Below are 13,765 nucleotides of genomic sequence, written 5' to 3'. Positions count from 1 at the left end.
AGGAAGACAGGCATGCTTTCTACCACTTTGCTCTACCATACACAATCGTTCGGCAATCGCGAAGCAAATATGACTCCAGTCTTGCACGACTCCTGTCCATGTACTTGACAGGATAAGGTAACCACTCACGGTCTCGTTAAGTTTCATTAATACATACTTTGCGGTGCGTTCACTGGAGATTAACCGTGCGTTAATTCGAAGGTAACCGTGCACCAATTTAAATTGGTGCACGCGCGTGCAGTGATGACTTTCTCGACTGAAGTTTTTCGGAAGGGTCATTGACTTTATTCTAAGATTTCCCATAAAGGGCCCTTTTTAGTGGCATGGACTAGGTTTAATTTTAATTTAAATTCGCACCGTTAAGCATGTATTAATTAGTTTAACACATGGTTTCCGTGCATAAATGGTTTTAACGCACTCGTGGATGGAATGGAGCACTTGTGCGTTAATGCACTCGTTTCACTCGTGCATTAACGCACTCGTGCTCCAATCCAACCACGTCGTGCGTTAAAACCATTTACACACGGGAAACCATGTGTTAATATATATTAGTAGCGAAATAATTCGATTCAAATGACCGTTGTGCTATGCTTTATCGTGCACCAATAAGGTGCAATGTGTAACTTTGAAAAATAATAAAGTGGTTGAGTTTCCACACTGCAAGCAAGAACAGCCTGCAAACTACTTTCGAACATATTGCTTCATCGGAACCTCAACATTTCCGGTGCGTCGATAGTTAATGAGCTGAACACAGAGCTGCTCCGTTCATATTTGCTAGTTTCCTACCACATGCAAATGACGTTTCCTTTTCAACATCCGCGTGCCCGTTGCCTAATTTTCCCTTGAATTCCCGATCGTCCGTATTGGTGACCATTGTACGGGCCATGTTGCCAAGGTCGCCACCACGATCCAAGCAAGGAAATCTCGGTCAGCGGCGGGGTGGCCGGTGTCGAGCTTCACCGATTTATGATGGGTGTGAAATAGCAGCCAAACAATCAGTTATAGGTATGGTTTTAGTGGCGTTTAAAGGCAAAGTCACAGTGTTGCAAGACCGTTATGGGATAGTTGGAAACACCATTTCCTTCTGAACTCGAAAGCCTAAAATGCTAAATCAGCACAGTGCAATATAAGCTTGAACACAGGGTGTAACAAACCATAAGTAACCGAAATATATACAGTACTTGACGTGTTGAAAAAGAATAGGGTTTTGGGATTGACACCGGTTGCACGTTACAGACTTCTGGCGTTGGTATTGTGTAGGGTAATGAGATTACCGTCCGTGGAATATTATTACCTCCGATGACCTAGAAAATATTCACGCACAACTCATATACCGCACGCACGTTGCTCGCTCTACATACGTTTTCCTGCTCTCATCCGAGCCGATTTTCCTACGCAGACAGATCGTTTACCCGACCCAACCCTCGGAAATGACTCACGGGTAGGAGAAACCACGCAGTATTATCGGTCTATCGGTGAACAAGCCCCGCGCCCGTTAGTCGTCATTCGTTCAGTGATTCGTCAGCACCCATTCATCGTAGAGAACGGCGTGTCTCATAGGAAAACACGCCGAATATCTACAGCTGCACGGTGAGATCAGGACAGCACACATCATTACAAGACTGAGGCGGATCTTCGGCTCACACGGTCCGCACTCTGCAAGATGCAGGGGCTTTAGGCACCGCTAAAACGGCGCCTGTGGCCTACAGACAATGGGGGGGGGGGGGTAGAGATGTGTTGGCAGTTCTGCAACACCACCAATGAATCAGCACTGGAAGCTCGAAAATCTGTATGTACTTTCATAACGCCACCCGATCAAAGAAATAGTTCGCAAAGGCACTGGGTCCAACCACTAAAAGAACGTTCATCAGTGCACACGATAAGATCTTTTGACGCTATCGTCTTCAAGTCGATCATAGCAGTCTCTATATCGTCATTCAGTGTGAGACCTCACTGCAGTGCGTCAAACCGGTTAGGGATGGGACGAAGGCCGTGTGACTGTCTGCCTGCAGAACACAGAGATGACGGAATCCTGGAATCGCAGTGTCGCAGGGACGCGCAGAGATTCACTTTCCTTCACTCTGATTAAAGATGGTGATTGCTGACCTTGACCCTGATTAGTGATCACGCAAAACTGGCTGAGTTTTTGGTAATAAAATGCGCAGAGTTGTAGTTTCCTGTGGACAAGGTCAACTTGTACGCTGAAGTATGTAGAATTCCCGTTATGGGTATCATACAGACAAGGCACGATTTTCTCATGAGCCCATCTTTACATACGAACACTAAAAAAGGAGCCACGTCGACGTGCAGAAAAAGGACGCTTAGCTCTCACAGCAAGGGCGAACAGCTGGTCGAACCGACTGGCCTACCGCCAGATTAACATTCGATAGTCAATGTGCGCGACTATGTGTCAACTAAAATGGTCCCACTGCGCAAATAGCGCTGTACACTTTCAGCATTATAATCAATAAAACATGTTACCCAAATACATTCATTTTCATTTGCATACCCTGCAACACATCACAAAGCGTTTTGATTCCGATAGACAACAATAATATGCCCATTGTAAGAAAATAAAGGTAAGAAAATAAGCCTAAAAGAAGTTTAGGGTGAAGGTCCTTTATTTGACACCTGCAACAAATTTTTGTAAGACTAGCGGTCAGAAACAGTTCATCGATTAGATCTATGCGAGAACAAATGTGGATATACAGGGTGTCCGAGAATTACCCGAATATTTATTTTCTGGCTAAAAGTACGATTGCGCTCGATACTAATGATATACAAGCATCATACTTTTATAAGATATCCCTTAGCTAGAGCTTGGGGACTGTGTGCTTTTGGTGACCGGTAACGACTCGAGTCAGTTATTATCCAGAGTCAAGTAAGAGTAGTCCTTTTCCGTTTTCAGCTTAACCCTCGCCGGACCTATTGGTTTTCTACATACGCGCCGGCCGAGGGGGGGGGGGGGGGCGAGTACGACCCCCCTCGCCGTTTCGCTCCTGGTAGAGCTAGCGCGTCGCGGAAAAAACGAGCGTGTGCGTCGTTACGAGACGCAGAGATTGGTACCCGATTTTAAGGTCCTAGGTCAACCGGTGACCTCTGAGCTCAGGTCAAGTGCCCCAAGGTACGGTTCAGTTTTTGGTGAATAACTTCGCAACAAACGGCCGCAGAGCCGCGATTTTGGCAGCATCGTGTTCGTCTCGCTCAGGCGCGTCGAATGATATACTTTTTGTTCGGGTCAGGTCAACTTGGGGTGTTGACCTCAGGTCAAGGTCAGGTCAGCACCCCCAGGTCACGAAGTTGGTCGGAAAAGGTCATGTCGCATATCATTCGATTCGGCAGGTCTTCCTGAGTCCATTGGTGGCTTTCCCAACTCGCTAGCTCAATTTGATCAAGAGTTATTGACGACAAACTAATATGACCTTGATGACGTCATAAATGACGTCACGAAAGGTCAACATTGCAAAAGTGGCGCATCTAACCTTGCAAGAAGTGCATCAAATCACGATTCTGTGTGCTTGAGATAGTTGGAGATCGTTCCCGGCGCCAGAATAGCAGTTTTTATTTTTCCCCATTGACTTATAGTGGTGAGGTCACGAAAATGACCTGACCTCATATGACCGTTGGGAAAAATCCGAGATATACAAGTTGTGAGACTCATGATGGATACTAGATCCTGCAAGTTTCATTTCCCTGTGACATCTCCTCTGGCAGTGAGGGCGTTGCGAAGTTGCGACATCTGAAGACCGTGCAGTGCAAAGGTCAGGTATGCCAAGTTTCAGCTCTCTATCGCCAGCGTGTTCGGAGCTATCGCGAAAACCCCTATGGGGGGGGGCGGCACCCGCCCCCCCCCTCCCTCGGCCGGCGAGGGTTAAGCCACTAATAGGCAACCATGGTAAATCAACTCCCGTTCTCAACTTTGTAAACGGACTTTCGGCATGGTTTTTGCTGGAGAGCTTCAGCAGCTCATCTGCAAGCAGTTAGGATTGAGCAAAGCGCAATTATATCAGCTAACGAAGCCAGAGAGAGCAAGAGATAAACCTGATTGATAAGCTTGGGCTCGGCCAAAAAGGGCCCTGCACCAGTTGTCAAACGGGTGGTTGTCAAAAATGGACAACAATCGTCACCGATCTAGCTAAAAACTAGCCAAACGATACATCAGGATTATCTAAGAAAATATCAGTCTATTTTGCACCACTATCTTCGACAAAATTTTGGAATTTGGGGTCCTCCGCCTAAAAAAAAATATGCAAGAACTACGGGAAAAGCAGCGAAAATCACTACAATTCATCCCAAAACATAACATACCTATACAACAAAAAAGTATATTGAAGCACACTTTGTGGTCTAACGAAAGTATTCTACCGCCCGAAAAAGGCGTGTGTGAACGTCAGATGGCTACAACGCCCCAACAGCAGAGACGGCCAGGCACCCGTCCAAAATCAAACTGTGAGATATTTTGAGCCACCGTGAACTCATTGAGCTTGATCTGATGGCCCATAGACAACCGCTAGCACAGAGTGCTACTGCGGTAATATTCTACCAGTACAAAAACTGGATGCGTGAACCAAATGGCCATGAAAGGGTTTGTTTTGGAAATCAAATCTGTTGGAAGCCAAAGATCGCGCCATGTTCAGACACAGCTTCTCCACTTCAGATGTAAAAAACGCGGCAAAAATGGTGTAGGCAGAAATTTTTGGTTTGGGGGATAATGCCTTATGGCCTGGGAACACTTTGATGTTAAGTTCATCTTATACGATCGTATTATCCTTCGGCAAGAGGTCAAAGAAGGCCTACACCCAGTTTCGGGAGACCCGTAAAACAAATGAGTCCAGCAATGCTGGCATTTTCCATAATTGTCGGCTGATCTTGTAACAAGTGTATCTATTGCATGTGCTATTTCACAGCCACCCTAGTTGACTATATAGGACGATAAAAAGAAAAAAAGCGCAATCATGTTTGCCTTATTTTATACGCTAATTAACAATGTTCGGGTAATTCTGGGACACCCTGTACGCACAATACACACTTCACAATTCTAGCTTCGCCCTTTTCTTTTGAGTTTATTAGCATATCTCAAGCACTGTCGACGGGTGACCCACCCATTGTGACACTCTTTATGCACAGCAACACGCAGGCATTCGATGCAAAGCATCAACACGGATCTATTTCCTTTGTTACCTTGGTGAGTCTACGGTCATTCATTGTCCTCAGTCAAGTTCATGAGCTTCACAGCCACAATGAGGAAATTTCCAGTTAAATAGTCTGAGTACGCGCCGACAGTGCTCTTTGTCGTAGTTGCAGGCTTATAATTAAAAATTTAATCAGCATGCACTGATTTTCTACAAATAGATAACGGTTACCGGCGGCTAACTACTGTGCTAGCTCAAGGTTTATTTTTTAAATTGGAGTTTAAAATTCTAATGCATTTATTAGCCTAGAACTGATGAGACGCAACAGTATGGTCGAAATCTTTGAAGCTGCGTTTCATAAAAAGGGCGCCGGAACCCTTTACATCTGTGCACCGGTAGCCAAACGGGCCTGTTTCAAACACACCGCCACACTTGGTTGACAACTATGGCTCTGACAATACGGCGGTGGTCGTCACGTTTTCCTAACCGCAGGTGGCTGTAGTCACGATGTTGGTCGTGTACCAGACAGATGTGCGAATGTCACAGACAAAGGAGCTCGAATCGATTGACCTTGCATAAGCAAGCTCGTCTAGACCTCAACCTCTGCCTCAAAATTCCTATGTCGGTGTATCCGTGGTAAAAAAGTAAATTTTAGAACAACAATCACAAACGTTTCAGGTAATGTAAATAGAGTGAATAACCTTATGCTCATGTTATATGTTGCAAATTGATATAATTAAAACTAAATTGATATATTTCGATATTGCACCGTCATCAGAATAAGAATGATTTTTCTATTTCTTTCTTTCTATTATTTCTTTCTATATTTTTCTATATTTTTCTATATTTTTCTTTCTATATTTCTATTATTTCTTTCATCTATTTACATTATTAATCATGCTCAGAAATACCATAGCTTACCTCCAAGAAGTTTCAGGTAATCTTAACACGGTGGACATGATTAATGGGTCAGGGCTTAGCGTTAAGGGTAACGGTGCACGCATAATGCGCAGTTCCACTCAATGCCTCATTTGAACAAAACGGTACAATGCGGTGCGGATCCGGATGCATTTGAGGCCATTTTCCTGGCTACGTGCATCGCCAGCGTTACATTATTTCAGGGTCTTCCGTTAAATATTCTAATAATATCAGTGGGAAAAGAACTGTTAAATTCCTTGCCAGGTATAGCCCGCACGGCTCATGGTTTCCTATACTATCCTATAGGGTGAACAACTGTCTGGTCTCAATCGGGAAAATTATGCATGCATAATTTTCTGATCGGTGCCTCTCAATTTCCTCAAATGTCTTCCCGAGGCGTTCCCCATTGCCCATGCATGAAGTTGAATTCTTAGGTATAGGTTTTTTCTTTCTCAAATCCGTCACAAAATGTTAGAGAAGAAACTATCAATAAAGCATTTGCTCGAAACATGAGCAACGTTTTTTTTAGGCCCGCGGAGCTCGGCGCGAGTCCATCAAACGCCAGTGCGGACCCTCAGGAGTCCGGATACCGCGTGGAGCCCCAAAAAGCCAGTATACTTATAACCAACAAAGGCCCGCATATGATGTAGGCCCCTCAATGCCGTGAAATGCTCTGGAAACAAGTCATCGCAGACGAGAGCACGCCGCAAACCATCAGTGCCGCTCTTTCTTTGGGATATGACCGGAGAGGGAGACCTGGGGCGGCCCCCTGCAGGAGCGCTAGGTTCTCCCTAGAGCGGGAACGGTGATTGGGTAGGTTGCTTGAGCAGTTCCGGCTGTACCAGCGTTAGCTAGTCAATCACTATAGTGCGGCAGGACACAGGGTTGTCCATACCTTATTTCGAGCGAGCGCAAAGTGAGTCTTTTCATTATAACGGAAAAATCTAAGTATGAGCGGCCCTGCCCGGCCCGACCCGGCCTATGTATAACGCGTTTGAGAGGCCTGTATCCTATCTTAACTCAAAGCTAATGTTAAGGTGGGATGGTCACTTTAAGAGGACCGATTTTCCAGCTATATTATTTTCACCTGCCATAGCAAAAACCTAAGTCCAATATAGATCAACGGTAAGAGTTTGTGCACATCTCAGACATCTCGAAGAAGGTAATTCGCTGCTTTCTGTTGTGAGTCGCTGCACCTTACTTAGAACGACGACCTCTCCGCGTAAGCCGAGACCTCAGTTAATTTGTTTGTTTGTTTTGTTGGGTTAGGCCCTTTCGGTCGACAAGACCATTGCAGAGCCGGAAGGATGATAGGAATTAGGGGGAGACATTGGTCTGGGCAGGCACCCTAGTGAGTCGCCGGGGCTGAGCCCGTCCAGAGGACAGGCCACCCAGCCCCAAGGCACTCACTGCACCCGGCTACGGGGTGCGCTCCCTCAGGAGCAGCGGTGCCGCTCCAAGGGAGCAGCCCGCATGAGATAAAGTTGCCTGTCCAGCCCGGAGGGGGGTTGCGGCGTGGAGGAGAAGGATTTTTGTATCCTGAGGATAGAAGCACGGAACGGTGGACCTCAGTTAATCTCCCTGCGGAGAAGCGTTGCTCGGCTCCAGAGAGCTAAATTACCGTAAAACGGGGTGAAGTGAGACAGTGGGGTGAAGTGAGACACAAGATACACTTCTTCCTATAATGAACAGTTTGTTTAGGAACTGAGCAAAACGGTGCAGACTTCCATGAAGTTTGCCCGGAAGTTTGCACCGTTTTGCTCAGTTCCTAAACAAACTGTTCATTATAGGAAGAAGTGTATCTTGTGTCTCACCTCACCCCACTGTCTCACTTCACCCCGTTTTACGGTACGTGCATATATTAAGATGGGAAGGATCGGGACCGAAGTATGGTGTAACGTCGAAGTCATATCTTACTTATTCAGAACCAATGGATAATATGCGTAAATTTACTTAAGCATGGCGCGTGCTTAAGTCTGTCAACTTCTTGGGCATGCCACGACTCATTCTACAAACTGCATATTCCCGGAGTCGGGGTCGAGGCAGTTTGAATAATTCCGGCTCCGATTCTGGCTCGTTGCCACGACTCCGGGCGACTCCGACTCCGATTCCGAATCAGAAACTCTTCTGCATTCTAGTCAGTTTTGGGATACGGTAAAAGTTTAAGTCAGTTTTCAAGCTTCCTTTCAAGTCATCTTGTTTTTACCAGGGAGTGAAAATCTCTTTAGCAGAGTGCATTGGCATCTTCTTATTCAGTATTTTATGCTGAACACTGATGTGGTGTTGTTTCGTGCTTTGAATTTCGATCATACGTTGTTCACGCTTAGACTTGATGTGTGTATGTAGTATGTACCACGCCTTTCATCTCAAGGAGCATGGATCGCATCGCTGAGATCACTGATCTGGGGAAACTGAAACTTGTATCTAAAATATGGTGCTCGAACCGTGATCTGAAATCTGTTGAGTGAACTGCGATATGGTGTTGCTCGCTACAGATATCATGCTAGTTATTTAGAATAAAAATGTCTCCTCGATGCCTTTGGAATTTGCATAAGCGCCGTCACCTGCAGAGGACAGGGAAACGAGTCCCCAATTCAAGATTTTGAACGGGGGCCTCCCTAACTTTTTGGTCTCTTACTAACGCTTGTTTTCTGAAGCTTTGGAAATACGTCTTTGTCATTTCTGCAAAAATAAAGGGGCCGATATCCGAGAAGAAAATGGATGAACGACTGATTTAACCCTCGCCGGACCTATTGGTTTTCTACATACGCGCCGGCCGAGGGGGGGGCGGGTACGACCCCCCCCTCGCCGTTTCGCCCCTGGTGGAGCTAGCGCGTCGCGGAAAAAACGAGCGTGTGCGCCGTTACGAGACGCAGAGATTGGTACCCGATTTTAAGGTCCTAGGTCAACCGGTGACCTCTGAGGTCAGGTCAAGTGCCCCAGGGTACGGTTCAGTTTTTGGTGAATAACTTCGCAAAAAACGGCCGCAGAGCGCCGATTTTGGCAGCATCGTGTTCGCCTCGCTCAGGCGCGTCGAATGATATACTTTTTGTCCGGGTCAGGTCAACTTGGGGTGTTGACCTCAGGTCAAGGTCAGGTCAGCACCCCCAGGTCACGAAGTTGGTCGAAAGAGGTCATGTCGCATATCATTCGATTCGGCAGGCCTTCCTGAGTCCATTGGTGCCTTTCCCGACTCGCTAGCTCAATTTGATCAAGAGTTATTGACGAAAAACTAATTTGACCTTGATGACGTCATAAATGACGTCACGCAAGGTCAACATTGCAAAAGTGACGCATCTAACCTTGCAAGAAGTTCATCAAATCACGATTCTGTGTGCTTGAGATAGTTGGAGATCGTTCCCGGCGCCAGAATAGCAGTTTGAATTTTTCCCCATTGACTTATAATGGTGAGGTCACGAAAATGACCTGACCTCATATGACCTTTAGGAGAAATCCGAGATATACAAGTTGTGGGACTCATAATGGATACTAGATCCTGCAAGTTTCATTTCCCTGTGACATCTCCTCTGGCAGTGAGGGCGTTGCGAAGTTGCGACATCTGAAGACCGTGCAGAGGTTCACTTATGACGTCATAGGTCAGTGACCTGACCTGACCCAAAAATGCGGTTGGTGTCAAAAGATGCGGCTTGGATCAAAGGTCAGGTATGCCAAGTTTCAGCTCTCTATCGCCAGCGTGTTCGGAGCTATCGCGAAAAAAACCCTATGGGGGGGGGGCGGCACCCGCCCCCCCCCCTCGGCCGGCGAGGGTTAAAGATGCCGATTTTCGAGCCCAGTCGGATAAACATGACATGCGCAAGAGTCTATGGTGCAGTCCCGAACATCCGATGGGAAGAGTCGATGTTAACTTCCAGTGAAATCGATAGAACTCTTCTGAACCACTGAAAATACCAAATCATTTCTGTTTCAATGCAGCGTCATTCGTTTCACCGCGACGCGACTGCTGATGCGAATTTAACGGTCAGCTCGGTGTTGGGCAGAACCGCTCCCACTGAAGTGTGTCAGCAAAAATAATAAAATCACACTAGATTTGATGCCAAAAAGATTGGTTGCTAGGAAAGTAGATAATTTATGCTTCGGGAAATACATAAAGGTGACACATCCACCCAGGGAGTTCCCCACCAAAACTGAACACCGTTCCACCCTCTCACTCGGTGCTCTATCGGGCAGACCCGCTTACCCCCAGGGTCTCGCCACATCTGCCGTTGGAAGGTGGGGCTGTCGACGGCTCAGGAAACTGGTGGGCATCCGCCATGGACGGTCGGTCACTAATTTCATCCTCGGTGTCGCATTTCCTGGCAGCGGCGCGCACGCTATATAAGGGCCGGTGTCCTTGTTGGTCACTGTGCAGTGTTCCACCGGAGCGGCACCATGAAGCAGCTGGTAAGTGACATATATCAGAGGTGTGAACATCAAACCATGAGGCATGAACATGCATGGAATGATCAACAAAGCGGAATTGCAAGACTAGTGCAGTGATTGATGAAGCGACGCCAAAAGCGTGATATAAAATAATGCGGAAGGGAGTGACGCAAAGAGGTGTTGTGAGCCATATTTGTTGTCAAGAAACTTGATATGTCTGATGAACTTATGGACTACATTTATTGGACATATTTCACTTTATGTGTATATTTGAGAACTTTTCACTTTATGTGTCGCTGTTTGCCACTCAGATGAGCTTCATCAAGTACGGCTAGAAATGAATGTGTGCCGAAAGCCGATATCTACCGCTTAGATAAACCTATCTCGTGTGCTTTCTAACAAATAAATCGCTTGTTTTCCCTTAGGTTCTGCTTATAGCAGTTTTAGTGACAACAACAATCAGCAATGGCTTCATCCTGGGACCTCTTGGCGGGTAAGTTCGGGCTCCAGCTTAATTTATTGACGGTCTGCTCCTTTTCATAACACATTCATTTTCCACTGTCGACTGAATGACTGTCACCAGGCATTTGAAAAATGATATGCATATGGATCAGGGTATCGGTTTTCGATGGATGGGAACAACGCCGTTCAAGAATGATTTATACACGAGTTAAGCAGCATCAAAACATGAAGACATCGTTAAACCACCAGCGTAATTAAAGACAAAGATTAAGTCTCACAATAACTTGTAAATGCCATACTCTGCTATCAATCAAAATAAGTGTTTCTTGCCCTCCTTACATTGTTTATAAAAAGGAAAAGATGCGTGATATAAGAGACATAATCAGAGCAATTCAAGATAAAATGCGCCAAAAAAGCAAACTTATCGTCGGACCTTTGACTGACATTTTCTAAGAATTTCAGTGCATCGGTTTCGCTGTTTAAGTTCATTTGTTGGTCACGGGCCTGAATGACAGGAAACAGTTAAAAAAAAAAAACACTAGAGGCACTACTTTTTGTCTTTCTTATTTCGAATGTTAATCGTAGTTGCAGCAGCGAAAAAAATTATTTTGCTTAGATGGCAAAGGGCTCAGCCATTCTCTAGCAACGTCTCCACCCGAAACTGGTTAGTCCTGAAAGTCAATTGCTATTCGTGAGCAATTGGCGAAGATGTTCAATAAGTAAGTTATTAAAGAGATGAGGTATGCACACGACAGGATGTGTAAATAAGCCCCAGGAATAAGATAGTCGTGCCCTTGAGCGGCGCAGACACTTTGAAGTTTGAACCAAGCTTTGGACGGAAGCGATCTCACATCTAAACGCTTCCAAAGCGTGGACAATTAGAAAAATATAGCCATTCTCGCTATGAATCATTTGCCATTATGATTATGAATCATAACAGATCGCAGCAGATGCATGACATTTTTCATTGCATCCTCAATTACCGCTGAAAAAGTTAATCAAGCAATCGTTGCAGATAAAAAACGGGTCTGAAGCTGAACCCAGGGCAACGCCTGCCAGAAAATGAAAAAGAGAACATCAAAGTAGCTGGATCAAAATCCAATTTCGCTACCTCAGCATTCTAACATTATCTTGTAGTTTAGTTAGTAACTGGGAGTGGGTGGCTTCGAAGGCCAACCAACTACTCTGGAAAGAAATTAGGTATAAAGCATCTCAATAATAATAACTATAGTAAAAGTAATAGTTATTATGCTATGTGGTATTAACAATAATAATAATTATTATGTGGCAACATGTCTTGACGCCGATGAAAGTTGGTGAGTGTCCAGTTGACAGGTCTGACGTATCCCTGTACCTCTGACCTCCCGATTTGTTTGCGCTTCAGCGTGTCGCCGATCGTGATCAAGGCACCCGAGCCGCCGAAAAAGGAGCCGCCTCCTCCGCCTGTGGTGGTGCACGTGCACGCAGGTCACGGCGGAGGTCACGGCGGAGGTCACGGCGGAGGTCACGGCGGAGGTCATGGTGGAGGTCACGGTGGAGGTCACGGAGGAGGACATGGCGGAGGTCATGGCGGAGGTCACGGCGGACATGGTGGAGGTCACGGACCTCCGCCACCGCAGATCATCATTCTGAAGGGCGGCGGCGGCCACGGCGGAGGCGGCCACGGCGGCGGCGGCGGCGGTCCTCCCCCACCACCGCCTCTGACCATCCTGCCCATCATCATGCCGCCCCATGCGGGAGGTGGTGGAGGAGGTCACGGACCGCCACCAGGAGGACACGGACCCCCACACGGACCCCCGCCAGGTGGACATGGTGGTCCCCCGCCCGGAGGTCATGGTCCCCCGCCCGGAGGTCACGGTCCGCCACCCGGAGGTCACGGTCCTCCGCCCGGAGGTCACGGTCCGCCACCCGGAGGTCACGGTCCGCCGCCCGGAGGTCATGGTCCCCCGCCCGGAGGTCATGGTCCGCCGCCAGGAGGTCATGGTCCGCCGCCAGGAGGTCATGGTCCGCCGCCCGGAGGTCACGGTCCCCCGCCCGGAGGTCATGGTCCGCCGCCCGGAGGTCACGGTCCCCCGCCCGGAGGTCATGGTCCCCCGCCCGGAGGTCATGGTCCCCCACCAGGAGGTCATGGCCCCCCGCCAGGAGGTCATGGTCCCCCGCCCGGAGGACACGGAGGACCCCCGCACGGAGGACCCCCGCACGGAGGACCGCCCCACGGCGGTGGCGGTCACCCGCCGGGTGGCGGTGGCGGCGGCCACGGCGGTCCACCGGTCCACGTGGTCCCGATCCACCTCCCGCCGGGCGGCGGCGGCGGCGGCGGGCACGGCGGTCCCCCGGGCGGCGGCCACGGCGGCTACGGCGCGCCGATGGTGGTGCCGATCCACCTTCCACCGGGCGGTGGCGGTGGACACGGAGGTGGACACGGTGGACACGGCGCGCCGCCCCCAGTGACGGTGATCGGCGGCGGCGGCTACGTGGGCTGAGCGCGCCGCGCGCCCATCAGGGGACTGTTGTGGGGCCTGCATTCTTCTCTTTCACCGTCGACGGAACGCCCGCGGCGTGTGAACCATTGTTACTCATGTTGTCGTGTGCAAATAAATGTCATGACTCGCCGTTGTTAACTCGTGTTTCCTGCATGGCACTGCCAGACAACAAGGTCCATCGCGGTCAAGGAAACTGTACTTTTGGTGGAGTGAGTCAACCAATTATTTTCATCCAATCGCTTCAAGGAGACGCGTAGGAAAATTAAGCTTGTTCTTTGGTGTTGACACAATAAAATTTCAAGGATCAAAATATTTGTTTCTTTTTATTGAGATGAATTGAGATGTTTGGCTTTATTACAGAATCGAAACCACAAACTAGAGAACGTCACA

General features: G+C 47.9%; 1 protein-coding gene across 1 annotated transcript; it reads left to right on the top strand.

Annotated features, from left to right (window-relative positions):
* The first annotated feature begins 10,439 nt into the window (after positions 1 to 10,439).
* On the top strand, positions 10,440 to 13,518 carry LOC122389371 (glycine-rich cell wall structural protein-like). Its single transcript, XM_043381299.1, has 3 exons — positions 10,440 to 10,451; positions 10,856 to 10,923; positions 12,277 to 13,518. Exons 1-3 carry the CDS (start codon positions 10,440 to 10,442, stop codon positions 13,373 to 13,375), a joined length of 1,179 nt encoding a protein of 392 aa, XP_043237234.1. The 3' UTR covers positions 13,376 to 13,518.
* Positions 13,519 to 13,765: the final 247 nt, after the last annotated feature.

This window comes from Amphibalanus amphitrite, unplaced genomic scaffold, assembly GCF_019059575.1.
Source record: "Amphibalanus amphitrite isolate SeventyFive unplaced genomic scaffold, NRLGWU_Aamphi_draft 000356F_arrow, whole genome shotgun sequence".
Lineage (NCBI taxonomy): Eukaryota > Metazoa > Arthropoda > Thecostraca > Balanomorpha > Balanidae > Amphibalanus > Amphibalanus amphitrite.
Note: the sequence above shows the minus strand (reverse complement) of the source record. Positions and strands in the feature narration are given on the sequence as shown.